Source organism: Lynx rufus, unplaced genomic scaffold (assembly GCF_022079265.1).
Source record: "Lynx rufus isolate CCGP_SWC_20201006 ecotype Redwood Valley unplaced genomic scaffold, mLynRuf1.p SCAF_15, whole genome shotgun sequence".
Classification (NCBI taxonomy): Eukaryota; Metazoa; Chordata; class Mammalia; order Carnivora; family Felidae; genus Lynx; species Lynx rufus.
Genome location: NW_025814829.1, coordinates 21,254,408 through 21,269,703, shown reverse-complemented (window position 1 = coordinate 21,269,703; position 15,296 = coordinate 21,254,408). Strand labels below are relative to the sequence as shown.

The window sequence follows — 15,296 nt, the reverse complement described above, 5'->3', positions numbered from 1 at the left end:
GCCTTGGTTCGTGATCTCATGGTTCACGGGTTCGAGTCCCACGTTGGGCTCTGTGCTGACAGCTCAGAACCTGGAGCCTGCTTCGGATTCTGTGTCTCCCTCTCTCTCTCTGCCCCGCCTCCCCCCATCAAATAAATAAAGCATTTCAAAAAATTTAAAATGGGAATGTCAGATCTCTGGCGTTCTATAGTTCCAGGTGATGGTGTCTTAGACTACATGCATAAACGGTGACATCGTCGGGGGTTAGGGGGTTTGCAGTGCATGAGAGGCTCGAGTCTGGCTTCTACCAGCTTGGAGCATCTTTCTGGCCCATAATCTACCAGCATGGCATTAGCCCTGGTCCTGCAGGGGCCGGAGGGAGCAAACGACTGTGTGCGAATAACTCCACCTGAGCGGGGATGAATGGCATCGGCCCTGCACGCAGGAGCCTGTGCGTGCAGGTGAGTGCGTAGTCTGTCTTTTGGTGTCACATTCCTGTCTGCACATGATACACGGCTGCGCCTCTCATTTCAGACCCCAGTGAATCCAGGTGCAACGAGGTTGTGAACATGAAGTCTTTATTCTTCTGTTTGTTCTCAAAGCAGGGAAGAGCTGATGCTGGAGGCAGGGTGAGCGTCTGGGAGGAGCTCTACACCCCACGCCCCTGCGTGAGAGCACAGGCACAGGCAGGGGAGTGTCCAAGAGAGTGCTCTAGCTCCAGGCTAGGGCTGAAGGCAGGGTCCAACCGGGGCAGCAGAGGGCCTCAGCGGGCCAAGGCAAAGCCAATGCGGTTGTTATGGCGATCAAACTCCGTGTAGAATTTGCGGATGAAGCTGGCGCCCAGGACCCAGACAGGCCCAGTGGGCGGTGGGACATCCAGACCATGGAGGGCCAGAGTGCACAGGCCATCGTTACCGTAGGGATCCTGGCAGGAAGCAAGAGGGTTTTCCCTACTGCCTGGCACATTACCATTCTCCTCCCTTGGCCTTGCCTGACCCCAGCAGCCATCCTCAGTGACAACCCCCTCCGTCCCCCATGCATCCTGGGCCTCCATTGGCCTTTCACCCCACCATACATCCTCCTGGATGCAGGTACTTAGCTAGACACCGGGCAAACCATACACTGTGAGACCTTCAAGAGCTTACAGCCCGGCAGAACTTCTGGTCCTAGGCAAGTTACTGTGTTTAACTGCCCTAAATCTGTTGAGTATAAGAAGGGCATAAGAGCATAGGAGCACACCATTACTGGGGGCATTTGCTGACAGGATGGAGACAAGGGGATGAGCACAGTGATTCCCAAACCTGGCTGCCTATTGGAATCACCGGGGAGTTTGGAAAACACGGACCCCAGGTGCCCCTAGAGGTTCTGATTTAATAGGTAGGGGATGTGGCTTGTTACTGGGATTTTTAAGGTTTCCAGCTGACTCAGTGGGTGGGGGGGGGGCATTAAGGAGGCCGCTTTTCTGGATGAGCACTGGATGTCATATGTAAGAGGTGAATCTCTGACGCCAAGACTACACTGTATGTTAACTAACTTGAATTTCAATAAAAATAGTTAAAAAAAAAAAAAGCTTCCAGGTGACTCTAATATGTAGCTAAGCTTGAGAAGCACCGACTGAGCATGGGATCTATGCATAAAGACTTGTCCCTTTTAGAGGGCCCCTGCCCACCCGTCCTCCCTGTGGTCGAGGGGCCGCCTGGAGCCTCACCTTTAACACATAGTCCGAGCTGGTGAGCGTGTAGGCTCTGCCTCCAAGGTGGAAGGAGATGTCCGGGAGTGTGGGCACCTGCTTGCAGTTCACGACGTACTGAGGGGAAGGTAAAGGGAGCCCTGTGAGTGTGGGAAGCCCCCGGGGCAGACACAGCCCTGTGCCTGTGGCTGGGCTCCTCTGCTGGAGAGGGCTGCGCACATGGCCCGCCCTCTCCCTAGGGGACACCAAGTCACACGTGGCAAGAGAGGAGAGGAGGGCAAGGCCCGAAGCGGCCCCCTTTGGGACCTGATGCTCCCAGCGGTAATTTGGGGGGGCCTGATCAGGCGATGCTCCCGCAGCCTCCGGTGTCCCCGCTTCCCCCAGCTTACTTCGTTTGTGCTCAGCTCCTTGGCCCCCAAGGTCTCCATGAGCAGCCTCAGGGAGCTGGTGGGACCCGAGATGTAGGATGCGCCAGTATCCACCACGACCATGCAGCCCTCCTCACAGACCAAGGTGGCCGACCTCACCGACACCCTGAGGGAGGCCAGAGAGTCAGACAGACGGAAGGCTGATGGGACACCACCAGGCCGCCAAGCTTCCCTGAGCGAGGCAGGTGACAGGAGGCCCGTGCTGGTGGTCCCAGTGATGCCCTGGAGGAGGAAACGTGCCGGTCCCCTCCCTCAGCACGTGGCCTGGTGACCGCCACCTCCTCTCCGTAGTCCCTCCCCCCTCTGTTTTTCATATCTCCACGTTCCCCATCCCTGGACAGAGCACTCAGCAAACGTTGGCTGGGCCTTAAGAAGTGACTGCATTAGGAGAGAGGACAAGATGGAGACAGTACCCCATCCCACTCCCACCCTCCCCCGGCAGCAGCATTTTGGGAGAGCAGGGCGGGTTGAGGGTTCCTGACCCTTTCATTTTGATCTGCCAGGAGCCAGTCTTGCTGACGCTCACGTAGTGGAAGTTCCCTTGGTAATACTGGGGGTCGCTGCCTCCCAACACAACCTCTCCTCCGAGCAAGTGGGAATTCCTAAAGGAAAGATCAGAGCTCTTGAAGATCTGTGACCTCTGAGCCCCAGCACCCCAGCAACAAGGGATGTTGGGCACGGATACAGGGGTTGGGGGGCAGAGGAAGGCGGAAAGGATAGCAAGGCTGGGAAGCTGCAGAAACACATCTCCACCGTTCTCGCCCCTCCCCAAGCCCAACCAGAGGTGGTTCCAGAATAGTCCAGCTGCATCCGATAAAACATCCCCAGCAAGGTCACGGCAAAGGAAAGGGCGCAAGGACAGTGAGTCGAGAGCAAGATGAGAATCCCCACCCCCCCCCTCCCAACTTGGGTTTGAGTTGCTGCAGGTTGAACAGGTGTGTGGGTGGGGTGGTCTCCGGGACCTGCTGGGTGCGGGTGGGCAAGGGGCAGGAGGCAAGCTGGAAGGAGGGGTGGAAAACTTAGGCATCTGGCAGAGCCTGGGCCTGCGGAGGTGAGTTTGGGCTGGTGGGTTGGTGGCGTATGTGAATCTGGACGGGGTGTTCAGGAGGGTCAGGGCCATGTGAGGCGAGGCGGAGTGGTGGGGTGGGTTTCAGCTCCTTACTTGGAATTTCTGCAGAGAAAGAGAGAGCAGAAATGAGGTCTCTGTTGCAGGTGGGCCTCGCCAGCCTGTTGTTGGCCAGGGTGGGTGTTATGCCCTCTTTTTTACCCTTTAGGTGCTGGACTCACCAAGAGGTGAAGTCACTTGCCGGAAGTCCCCCGGGTGGTGTGTGGGGCGATTGGTGCCCAGTCCAAAGCGGATTCCCTTGCTTTCCTCTCCTCCCAGCGCACAACGCCTCCCACCGCGCGGGGCCTCCCCTCGGGCTGGTTTCCAGGGTGCACACGTGGGCTGGGTTTCCCAGCATACGTGTGCAGGCGGTTTAGGTGTGCACGCGTTATGCGGGCCGGTGCAATGCATTGCCCTCTTACACATTCAGTACGTATGCGCGTGTGCTATAGCACCTGCCCCCGCTGCCCCTCTGCCAACATTTCAAGATCCCCTGCCTGTTCCTTCCTTCTTGCCCCAGGGTCAAGGAAGAGGCAGGCCCTCTTAACAAGGCCCGCCTTCTTCCTGTTTGCTGGATTCTTCTCCCTCCTGCGGCTGCTAGGTTCCTGTGCCCTCAGTTAGCTCCTCCGTTTTCCAGTTTCAATCTCTCTCTCTCTTTCCATTGGCTTCCTCCTCCACCTGCAAGCATGCTCGTGCCTCCTCTAGCATTTTAAAACACCCACCCTTCTTGTCTCCGCTTCCCTCTGCATCTCAGCCTGCACCCCTCCTGATGCTCCCCTGTCTAATCTCTCAGGGCACTCTACACCTGCCCTTTGCTTCCTGACGCCCACATCTACCTCTCGACTGGTCACCATTTGGCCGTGCTCCAGCTCAACAACAGCTCTTCCCGAGGACGCTGCCCCAGAGCCAGCCAGTGGCCTCTGCTCAATGCCTCCCGTTTTCTTTTTCTTCCTTCCTTCTTCTCCATTTTACCTGTGCAATTTCTTCCGACCTTGACCCTCCCCTCCACCCTCACCTCCCTCGCCTCCAGCTCTTCCGGTCTTCCCAAACCCACAGCTTGGAGCAGATCACAACCCTGCAGCGAGAGCTCACAATGGCTTCCCCCAGGCTGGCCCAACCACGCACAAGCTCAGCCTAGAGTTGAAAGGCACCCATGGGCTTCAAGCCCCAGGCCCCCTGTCCTGTTGCTTGTCATGTTGTAATGTTTCCCGTCTTCCTTCCTGACTGTAGGCTCTGTGAGGGCAGGGACTCTTTTTGGACGCTGTGTTCACGGCTGCACCCCAGAACCTCCCACAGTGCTTGGCACATAAGCACGCCATATTTGTTGATTCAATGAGTGAGCAAATAAATGAAGGGATTAATGAATAAAGCCAGCTTTCTGTGTGGTCCGTCACAGGGAGGGTCCCAGGTCCCAATAATGCTTTATTTTCCATCACCCCTACCCTGCATTTTCCTCTTGTTCTAGAGAGTGCTGACAGGACTTGCTGCAATGATGGAAATGTTCTGTTATCTTCTATCCAATATGTAGCCATAGTCATTGTGGCTGCGGAGCACTGGACATGGGGCTAGTGTGACTAAAGACTTAAATTTTATTAAATTTTAATTAATTTCAATTTAAGTGGTGACTTCCATATTGGCTGGTGGAGCTCGACATACGGCTTGAATACCACCTAATCATGAACCCAGAAACAGCCCGGTCCCAACTCCCCTCTTGCTCTCCCAGCTCTCCTGATACCCTCCGCCACCCCTGCCTCAGCCCCTGAAGCCCCAGCCTCACCTGCTGTAGTAGACAGAGAAGACATCCTCCTTTAGCACCCCTTGGGAGAGGATGTGGTCAAAGACAGGGGTAACCCCGCCAACAGCCTGTGCAGGGAAGCCCATGCCCAGAATCCCATCAAACTTGGCCAGCATGAAGGGTATCAGGGGCAGCTCTGTGACCTCTCCAAACGTCTGTGTCACTGTGATTCCGCCCACCTGTGGGAGGAAGGACCGGAGGAGACCAAGCCTACTGCCTCCCCCGCTGGCCAGGGGGGAGTCAAGGACCCACATCCCCTAGGGTAGAGAAACTGGGGATAAGACCATTTTATCAACCCTCCACACAAATCCTCTCTTCTAATACACATGCAGGCTGTGGAGTTGCCCAGGACCTGGAAAGGGGTACTGACAATCAGTAACCACCAAGGTGCCAGGAGCTCTCACACCCTCTCCCCAGGGGCCCAGCTTCCACACTGGCAGGACTGGGTCTCAGTTCCTCACCCCCACTATGGGTAAGGATTTCTCCAGCCCAGCCAGACCTTCTCCCCTGGTTTCCCAGACAACGGGCCTCTCATGTTCCATGTGTACCCTTCCCATAGCTTAGAGCAGGGGCTGGAGTAACTCCCAGAATGGGAAGGGTCCGAGGCAAGCCAAATGGAAAAGAAAACCAAGCCCTGACCTTAATCCTAAACTCTAACCTCAACTAGGATCTTAGAACCTATGCCTGACCCCCAGACTAACTCTGGCCATAATGAAACCAGCACTGCTGAACCCTGACACCGACTCTGATTTCAGTCTGGGGTCTTGTGAAGGGCCCAGTCGGAGCTGGGTGACCTCAGGCTCCGGCTAAGCTCTCACGTGAGTTACACGTAAAAGCTTCCATAAATCACCCAGTGTGGACCCAGGAGCTCAGGCTTGCTCTGTCTCAGGCCCTGCTTCTTTGCAGCAAGGCAGGGTGTTCCTCAATTGCCCAGGCTCTAAGGTGGACTGAACTGTACCCCCCGCCCCCCTCCAAGTATGGGCCCTCCAGTGGCAGGGGAGGTCTGGGACCAGAAGGGCAGAGGTCAGATGACCTGGGGCACTCCCACTTACAGTCACCTCGTCCTGGCTCAGGAAACCTTTGACCTTCCCAGATCCGTAGTGGATGGTGAATGCCGTCCCATTCTCCATGTAGCTGGAGGATTCCGAAGAGTCGTAGAGGCTGTGAATCTCTGGCAGAGGGATATAGGCTCAGGTCTGTTCAAGAGAGGCCCGGCAGGGGGGCTGGGAGGCAGGTGCCTGTGGGCGTGGCCCCCTGTGGTTGAGGACTTCTGTGAAGGGGCGGGGAGGCCCTGAGGTGGGAGGCTTGAAAACGTGTTTCATCAATCAAGGAGTGTGTTTCTTGGGCCCCTGTCACGTGCCCAGATCTCTGAGAATTTTGTCTCCAATCAAGCATTCCACAGTGATTCTGAGGCTGGGATGAGGAGAAGATTCTGGTTCCAGTAAGCTCTTGAGAAGAGGGTGTTGACTAAGGAAGGGCGTGGAAGACCCTGAGAGCCTGGGGTGGGTCTGAGGATTTGGCCCCAATCTCAGGAAAGGGGAGAAGTGGACTTCTGGGTGAGCTGGGGCCTTCTAATGCCGCCATTTTACCTTGGCGGCCGTATCGGGAAAATGGGGGACATTGTCATCTGTCCTCTCGGGGGCAACAGGAGCAGAAGCAGGGAGGAAATAGCTCAATTGGTAGCAGAGGGTGTGAGGCAGCCCTGGCCAAGTGTGGCAGGGGGCTCGGGGAGAGGTCCTGTAGGCGTGTGGAGAGGGGGGTGCTCACCACATGCTGTGTAGAGAGGGCTGCACTTGGTGGAGGGCACCCAGAGGTTGGCTGAGCCTGTGTCGAAGATGACTTTGAAGGTCTGGGGTGGGGTGCCAATGCCGATCTCGCCATAGTACTGGGTCTGTGGGGGTGAAAGGAAAGAGGCAGCTGGAGGCACGGGGAAGCTTGGGGCTTTGCTGGATGCCCCGTTGGGCACCTGGGGTGAGATTAGGTAGATCAGACAACCGTCCCGGGTTTCCATTTTCCAGCAGGGCCCGGGTGGGACCCTTAGCACTGTCTTAGGACTTCCCTGGAAGTGAAACAAGAGGGCAAAAGAAGAATACTGAAAATGAAGATGATGCCCCACCCCTCGAAGGGCTGCTAACGCAATAAGCAGGCACGCCGTGCAGAGCCCAGTCACAGAAACCCGCATCTGAGGTCACATACCCACCCTGCCCACCTTGAAACCCAGAGCCTGGATTCCTGAGTTCCAAACCTAACTCTGCCTCTGGGCTCCTTTCTGCCCTCTGTGGCTCAACCTTTCTAGCTCTGAAATGGGAGTTTTATAGGGCACTTTGTGCATCTCAGCAACTCAGTCATAGGCAGCATGGAAAGAGCAAAGAGAGCCTTGGGCCCCAGAAAGAGAAAGGAGACGGAAAAGCAGGGGCGCTCACATCCAGGTAGTTGGTGAGGACCACAGGGGACGTGCTGTTGCCAAAGGAGAATCTCTTGGTGAACTGGCTCCACTCAGCACCAAGCCTGGCTACGTCCACGCCTCGCTCCTTCAGGCTTTCCCGGATCGAAGGCATTTTCTTGAGGAAGATCCTGACCCGGGGTGAGGGAAGAAAAAAACAGAAGAGCTCTGTACTCCCTCATAACAGTGGTACACAGTCCTGAAGCTTCTGGTACAATTCTCCCTAATCTAGCCTAGACACCTGAGAATCACTCTTGTGCCCTAAGGCCTCTCAAGGAGAATTCGCAGGCCTCGTTGAGTCAGCTGCACTGGCATTAAATAATCCTTAACACACTTCCTTCTGTTGTCTAGTTCTGATCCCCATCACTACGAGGCCATTCGTTCATTCCTTCCTTCCTTTCATAATTACAGGTCGAACACCTACTCTGTGCCTGCACTCCAGTGGATACTAGAGATAGAAAGATAAAGATCATCAGTGGGGTGCCTGGGTGGCTCAGTTGGTTAAGCTTCTGACACCTGATTTCAGCTCAGGTCACCAACCACGAGATAGAGCCCTGCATGGGGCTCTTCATGGACAGTGTGGAGCCTGCTTGGGATTCTCTCCCTCCCTCTCTCTTTGCCCCTCCCCCCCCCAAGTAAATAAACTTAAAAAAAAAAAAAATCACTGCCTTCAAGGAGCTCCGGCAGGCAAGGAGACAGAGGAGGAAACGCAACTGCGACATCCCCTCTAAGATGAAGGCTGGGACGCTCCCCTCAAGGCTGGACAGGACCGGGCAGTGCCGTGTGAGGCCTGTAGGTGGCAGCAGGCGCCCACAGCAGCCTGCCGGGGCTCCAGGATGCCAGGCCAGGGTAGACACCCAGCCAGGGCTGTGGGCTGGAACCTTGGGACTGAATGGGTGGGGTGGGGAGAGCAACCGGCATGTCCGGACTAACTGTGCCCCCCTGCCTGTGGAAAGATGTGATTTCTTGAGCCTGAGTCCCAGTCCTTCAGCTCCTTTCCCTGACACCCGCCTATCAGCTTTGGGAGGCAGAATTAAAGACCCTGGGGCTGGGTGGGGGCCGGTAAAACATACGGAGGGGCCTCCTGGTCAGTTTCAAACACTATACACCCTCCACATAGCCTTCGAGCATAGGCCAGCCATCCTTATCCTCACGTAATGATGAGGAAAGCAGACAGGGCACGTTGGGTGGCTCAGTCGGTTAAGTATCCGACTTCGGTTTAGGCCATGATCTCAGGGTTCACAAGTTCGAGCCTTGCGTCGGGCTCTGTGCCGACAGCCCAGAGCCTGGAGCCTGCTTTGGATTCTGTGTCTCCCTCTCTCTCTGCCCCTCCCCCCTCATGCTCTGTCTCTGTCTCTGAAAAATAAACATTTGAAAAAATTTCGATGAGGAAGCAGAGGCTCACAGGGTTGTGGATGGAGCAGGGACTCAAAGCGGCGTCTTTGGACTTGTTTCCCAGAGAGTGTCCCCAGGGCTCCCATGGGAAGCCTCTTTGCAGAAGCTTGAGGGGAGATGTCCCTAGCTGTTGGCCAGGGGGTTCTGGGATTGCAGCCCAGTTTATGGAGAACCCGTCTTCTTTTCTAGCTGCTGGTCTCCCTGTACCGCCCTTCCCTCCTCGCACCCGGCACTCTCGGACCCCCTTATGCAAATGCAGCTTTCCTGCCAGCTAGCCTCACATCAACAGAAATGACTCGTCATAGTTGTGTCACAGTTTGCTGTTCACAAAGTCGTTTCACAATTATGATCTTATTCTCAGCCATCCCCTGGGGTGGGTGAGGTTATTATTCCCATGTTTACAGATGGGAAAATGGAAGGGCAGAGAAGGCTTGATCCCGAACAGGGTGCACTTTCTACTATTTACTCTGAACAGCCTCTGCCCTGGACCCTAACATGTCCCATTCTCCTTTCAGAAGGTCCCTTCCTCGCCCCCAGCTCTCCATTCTTCTAAGCCCAGCATGCATCCCACCTCCAGGAAGCTTGCCCCAGGAACTCCAGTTCACACTGGCCCCACCTCTGCTTGGGCTCCGGCTCCGGCTCCATTTTTCCTCGGGTGCTCGCAGCCTGCACTGCACAGCCTAATGCCCCTGGAGGTGGTGCCGTCTGGTGGTGAGGACACAGCAGTCGTGGGCACATGTTTAAACCCTTTCTTACTGTGTGATTCGGATCAACTTAACCCAACCTCTCCGGGCCTTTCGTGAGCCCCCATCAACTCCTTTGTAAAAATGGACTAAACAGTAGTACCTGCCTCAGAGAATCACTGTGCAGATTAAACAAGCTGCCCACTGCTCAATAAATGTGAAGACTGTGCAGAAGGCAATGAAAGCACCTTGAGAATGGGGCCCTGTGTTCAGATCTCCCAAAGTGCCTTGCGTGACACTGTGCAAATAGCAGGTGGAAAAATTTTGCGTTTCAAAAGCCTCTTTCTCCACTCCTGGCCCAATCCGGTTCTTCTTCTCTTTTTATTTATTTGATTTATTTTTTGAGCATGAGCATAAGCGGGGGAGGGGCAGCGGGAGAGGGAGAATCCCCAGCAGGCTCCGCACTGTCCGCACAGAGCCCAACATAGGCCTTGAACTCACTGACCATGAGACCATGAACTGAGCCGAAATCAAGAGTCAGACACTTAACTGACTGAGCCACCCAGGTGCCCCTCTTCCTGGCTTTTTAAAGAGAACAGGGAGAATGTTTTTACCTCAATTCCACATTTACTCTGGGGGTGGGGGCTGCCTGCAGGCACTCCGTCTCTCACCCCGCACCCCTACCCTAGCAGTTACTCTCTGGGAGCCTGGAAGCAGGTGAAAAGGCTTTGGAAACAAAAGGCCCAGTGTGTGTTGAGGCTCAGCCTCTTACACGTGACCTCCCTGAGCCTCTGTGTCCTCACCTGTAAAATGGGACTGCTGGGTTGTCAGGAGGAGAATTTGAGAGGAGATATGTGGAAAGATCCTGTGAAATCCTCGACATTTTACAGGCTTAGCAACCAGGACTGTGAAAACCTGCCCTCTTAGGGGCACCCAGCTGCCTCCGTCGGTGGAGCGTGTGACTCTTGATCTTGGGGTTGTGAGTTCGAGCCCCATGCTGGATGTAGAGATGACTTAAAAATAAAATCTTTAGGGGCGCAGTCGGTTAAGATTCAGCTCAGGTCATGATCTCGCGGTTCGTGAGTTCGAGCCTCGCATCAGGCTCTGTGCTGACAGCTCAGAGCCTGGAGCCTGCTTCGGATTCTAGGTCTCTCTCAGAAATAAATAAACATTAAAAAATTAAAATAAAGTAAGATCTTTAAAAAGCAACAAAATCCTGCTCTTACCTTGAGGTCTTCTGTTTCCACCACCTGCCCTCCCCACACTGAAACCCTTTCTCTTGGAGACCCTCCCTCCTGCCTCTCCCCTTCTTCAGCCTTTTTTTTTACGTGTATATTTTTTAAACATTTATTCACTTTTTGAGAGACAGAGAGCGAGTGGGGAGGGGGCAGATAGAGAGGTAGGCACAGAATCCAAGGTGGGCTCCAGGCTCTGGACTGTCAGCACAGAGCCCGACGCGGGGCTCGAACTCACGAACCCGTGAGCTCTTGACCTGAGCTGAAGTTGGGCACTTAACCGACTGAGCCGGCCAGGGACCAGGGCCCCCCTTCAGCCTTAGTGAACTCAGGGAACTTAATGAGCCCAGTTCCCACAGGGCCTGGCACCGGGTGTGGGCGTTACTAGGCCTCCCTCCTCCTTCCTTCAGGCCACGCCTTAAGCCTTTCTTTCAACAGTTTGTAACAACCCACCCTGTGGGACTAGTAACAGCTGGGTTTTTACAGCCTTCGGGCATCAGGCTGAGGGCTTTCCATATCTCTCATTCAATCTTCAAAGCAGACCTGTGAAGCAGGTGCTGCTATTATCCCTGCTTTAAAAATGGTAAACTGAGACCTGGAGAGGTTAAGTAACTTGCCCATGCTTTCCCAGCTAGTTAGTTCCTCTAGTGGAGTGGGATTTAAGCCAAGACAATTCAACTCTAGAGGCTTGTATTTAACCACTAAATTGTTCTTCCTTGGTAGGCTTAACCATACCACCCCTTCTTAACAATTAGACTGTGACCTCCTTGAGAACAAGGGGCAGGTCTGAATCATCTGAGTGCCTCACCTGGCGATCTGTGCAGGAAGCAAGGGCTCTGGGCAGGGATCAAATGATGTGGCCTTCGGGCCACTAGGGTAGTGTGACACTATCGGCCCTGTGACATCGGCCGAGCCACCTCTCTGAATGGGCCCGCGCCTCCCTGGTCATGAGGACTGGATGACATCCCATATCAGAAAGCCAGGGGTGTTAGGAAGGTGGGAACCCCCGCGCCCCGCCCCCCAGCCTGAGTTACCGTCTGAAGGCGCCAGAGTCTGCGGGGAGACCGAAGGTGCAGGAGCCACAGAGCACCAGCAGGAGGCCCCAGCGAGGCATTCTGCTCCCTTGGTCCATGCTTCGCCCGGGTGCTCGGCTCTCTTGGGAATCTGCAGAAGCCTTGTGGCTTCCCAGAGCCCTTCTCCTTTTATGCGCTCCACACTTGGGACGGTTGAGATTTAGCTCTGCCCTGATTTATTATCCGGGGGCACATGGAGGGCGGCCAGTAATAAATCCCCCCGATGGGACGGAGCTAGATGGGTGAAGGGTGACCAGGTTTCGACGCAGAGCTCAGGAGCCAGGGAAAAGGAGGGCTGTGGGAAAGCAATCCTGTGCCCAGTGACGCCAGCAGCCCCATCTCGGCCTGGCCCTGCGACCCCCGCCGGGGCAGAGGCTGATGGGAAACATCAGTGTTCCAGAACACGGTCAGGGCTGAGACCGGCACAGAAAGTAGGTTTCCAACCTCCCCCGCCAGACTCCACCCTCCGTACCCTTCAAGTGCCATCCTCTAGGTTAACCTCGGCTGTGTTCCTGACCGGCTTCTTCCACTTTGTGTCTCAGTTCCCTTCTGGAACACGGGTGACTCCTCCTGGCTTGTTTGTGACAGAGCCAGACCCAGAGGCCTCCGTGCCGCCTCCCTCCAAGCCTCTGTTAGCAGCAGCTGTGGAGGGGGAGAATACCACTGCCCGGCAGGGGGAGAAGCGCCTTGTATGGGCTTCTGGACGCAGGAATCTGGGGAAGGGGTGTGTGTCTACCCTCAGCTCGCCTCGTGTGGGTGGGAGCCCTCAGGAGTGAGGGGGAGCTGGTCTTCCAACTCCTCCTTCCCTTCCCACGGGGCCCTGAGTCCCTTCTGGGCCCGTCTCTGCCACCTTCCCTTTTCCTTGTAGTTTACAAACAACCTGGGGCAGCTCTCCATACACACACCTGACTCCTAAGTCCCAGGAGGGGTGCTATTTATTCAGGCGAGGATGCCCTCTCCTGGCTTTTCCCTGCTCATGCCTCGGGGCGCATTTCAAATATCACCACCTGCTCCACGAAGCAGGTCCTGATTCAGCCCGGAACTGCCTGCCTTCTGCTGTGGGCTCCCAAGGCGCCACACGAGCCCTTCCAGGAGAGCACGGACCTCAGCTGTCCCGTATCAGAGTGACCTCGCAGACCTGCCTCTGCCTGTTGCCCAAAGTGGTGCTTCGCACTTATCAGCCGAAGGAACTAGGGAACTAGCTGGGGGCTAGTTGTCTGGGACCCCTGGGTTCCGGTCTTGATTCAACCACGAACTTGCTAAGTGACGTTGGACCCCTCCACCTCTCTGGGGCTCAGTCTCTAAATCTGTAGCATGAAACAGATATTGGGTGGGCCCTAGGGTGCTAGTGTTCTGTCCTTTGCTCTGCAACCAGCTGCGAGCAGCAAGGACTTAGAGAAGCTAAAATCTCTTGCTGACGTGTTGCCTAATGAGTATGCTTGGACCTCTGGGATTATGACACCCTTACCACACGACAGGAGGATTTGGCATTTCCTGGTGTAAACTCTCATTGGAGAATTTTTCAGGCACTGTGGTTGGCAGTGAACAAAGTATCTGAGGGCAAGCGGAACACTTAAAGAAAATTTCTTTCATGTTTATTTATTTTTGAGAGAGACAGAGGGCGAGTGGGGGAGGGGCAGAGAGAGAGGAGACAAGAATCTGAAGCAGCTCCGAGCTGTCAGCACAGAGCCCGACGCAGGGCTCGAACTCACGAACCGTGAGATCATGACCTGAGCTGAAGTCGGATGCTTAACCACCCAGGTGCCCCCGGGGGAAAACTTTTTAGAACCCCTCAGAGTGGGGGGGGGGTCTGTCTTGGCAAATTGGAGGAGGATTTATGAAGCATTCCAATAGACCTTGGTTCTCTTCATTCATTAGACAGTATTCATCGAGCATTTATTAGTTGCCAGACATTTTTCTAGATGCCGAGATTAACAAAGGTGACAAAAAATAAATACCATTTCTGCTCCTGTGGATCCTACAGTCTGTAGGAGAAATAGGTTATCATCACAACGTAGATGTCAAATAACAATGATGACGAGCACAGTCAGGGAACTCCAGGAAGGCATCGCCAAAGAAATGACACTGGAGTTGTGACCTGAAGGCGACATGGGCAGGCAACGAATAGCTGAAGAGGAAAAGAAATAGAGTCCCGATGGGAGCAGCATGTGCAAAGGCCCTGTGGAGAGAGGAAGCATGATGAGAACAAGGGCCAAAAGAAGCCAGTGTGGCTAGACAGAGACCAGAGGAAGTGGGGTGAGAGAGGAGATTGGGAAGCGGAGATGATAAGAGCTAACGCCAAGTGTCACTCTAGGTGCTTAATGCATGTGACCCTCAAAACAACTGCATGGAGTGGTACTATTTTATTCCACTTTACAGATGAGGAAGCTGAGATATGGGAGGATTCAGAAAGCAGCGTGCCTAGGATCACACCTACGGTAACGGGTGGAGTCAGCCTATAAGCTAAGGCAGTATGTCCCAGAACTCTACGTGACTTGAGCGTCCAACCGTGAAAGTTCTTGAACGCCACACTGTGTTTACCTTAAGAGCACAACGGGTAAACAGGTTAAGACGGGAACGATGATGTAATTGAATGCGTTTTGCAAAGACATCGCGGCTACGGTGTGGCTCAGCAAGGACTTCGGAATGGTCCGGAATCATGTGGCACGTGCCAGTTAGGAAGCCAGGGCGCCGGAACCAGCTTGGACTAGGGGAGGTGGGCGTGGTGGAGACAGAAAAGATTGGATGGAATTGAGAAAAACTTAGGAAATAAAATTAGGTCATGGGTGAGATATGGGGAGTGAAGGAGAGGGAGGTTTCTGGATGCCTGGTGATACTAAGTGGAAGAGAATCAGGATTCCAGAGGGGAAAGAGGTCTGGGGAGACCATGAGTTTGAGGACCTGTTGAGTGTGGGGTTGCTTTGCGGAGATAGGGGCAGGGAATAAAAAAAAAAAAAAAGAAAGAAATATCCCAGGTGTGACATTAAGTGGCAGGTGCACATGTGGACCTGGGTGAAAGATTTATGTGTTATTTGCCATTGGTCATGAATGTCACAGATATGAATACAATTAGCCGAGGGGAGGGGGGGAAAGAGCAAGGAAGCCCTGGACTCCGGCTTCCGTGGCCCAGCAGTGGAGAAACGGCCTGTCTAACAGACCACAAAGAAGAGGACAGAGAGGAAGGGGGAAACCGTCCGGTGTCCCTGAAGCCCAAGGAGAAGGGAGGTTACGCAGCGAGAGTGAGCAGTGGGAGGGGCTGCTTGGAGGTCAGGCAAGACGTGGGTTACAAGGCAGACATGTGGCCATCGGTGCTGTTAGTGGGAGCTGTTTGGGTGATGCGGACGGACGGGAATCCAGACAGGGAATGTGGAAGAATGACAGGAAGAAGGGAGATGAAGGCGGTGTAGCCCAGACAGCCTTTCTGAGAAGCCAGGGATAACGGAGGAGGAGGTGATGGCTGGAGGCGAGTG

General features: G+C 54.7%; 1 protein-coding gene across 1 annotated transcript; it reads right to left on the bottom strand.

Annotated features, from left to right (window-relative positions):
- Positions 1-576: 576 nt before the first annotated feature.
- On the bottom strand, positions 577-11,885 carry REN (renin). Its single transcript, XM_047077249.1, has 10 exons — positions 11,788-11,885; positions 7,421-7,571; positions 6,765-6,888; positions 6,050-6,168; positions 4,980-5,176; positions 3,260-3,268; positions 2,580-2,699; positions 2,059-2,203; positions 1,688-1,786; positions 577-904 (listed from the first exon to the last, which is right to left on the bottom strand). The coding sequence occupies exons 1-10, from the start codon at positions 11,883-11,885 to the stop codon at positions 743-745; spliced, it is 1,224 nt and encodes a 407-aa protein (XP_046933205.1). The 3' UTR covers positions 577-742.
- Between the last annotated feature and the right edge of the window lie 3,411 nt (positions 11,886-15,296).

What these genes read in the sequence shown, in the direction of transcription:
- REN (XM_047077249.1), bottom strand. Translation starts at nt 11,885, where the DNA reads ATGGACCAAGGGAGCAGAATGCCTCGCTGGGGCCTCCTGCTGGTGCTC. An exon ending in TCCTCACCAACTACCTGGAT is followed by an intron (nt 6,889 to 7,420) that starts GTGAGCGCCCCT and finishes TCACCCCCACAG; the next exon opens with ACCCAGTACTATGGCGAGAT. An exon ending in GCTCGGACTATGTGTTAAAG is followed by an intron (nt 905 to 1,687) that starts GTGAGGCTCCAG and finishes GCTTCCTGCCAG; the next exon opens with GATCCCTACGGTAACGATGG.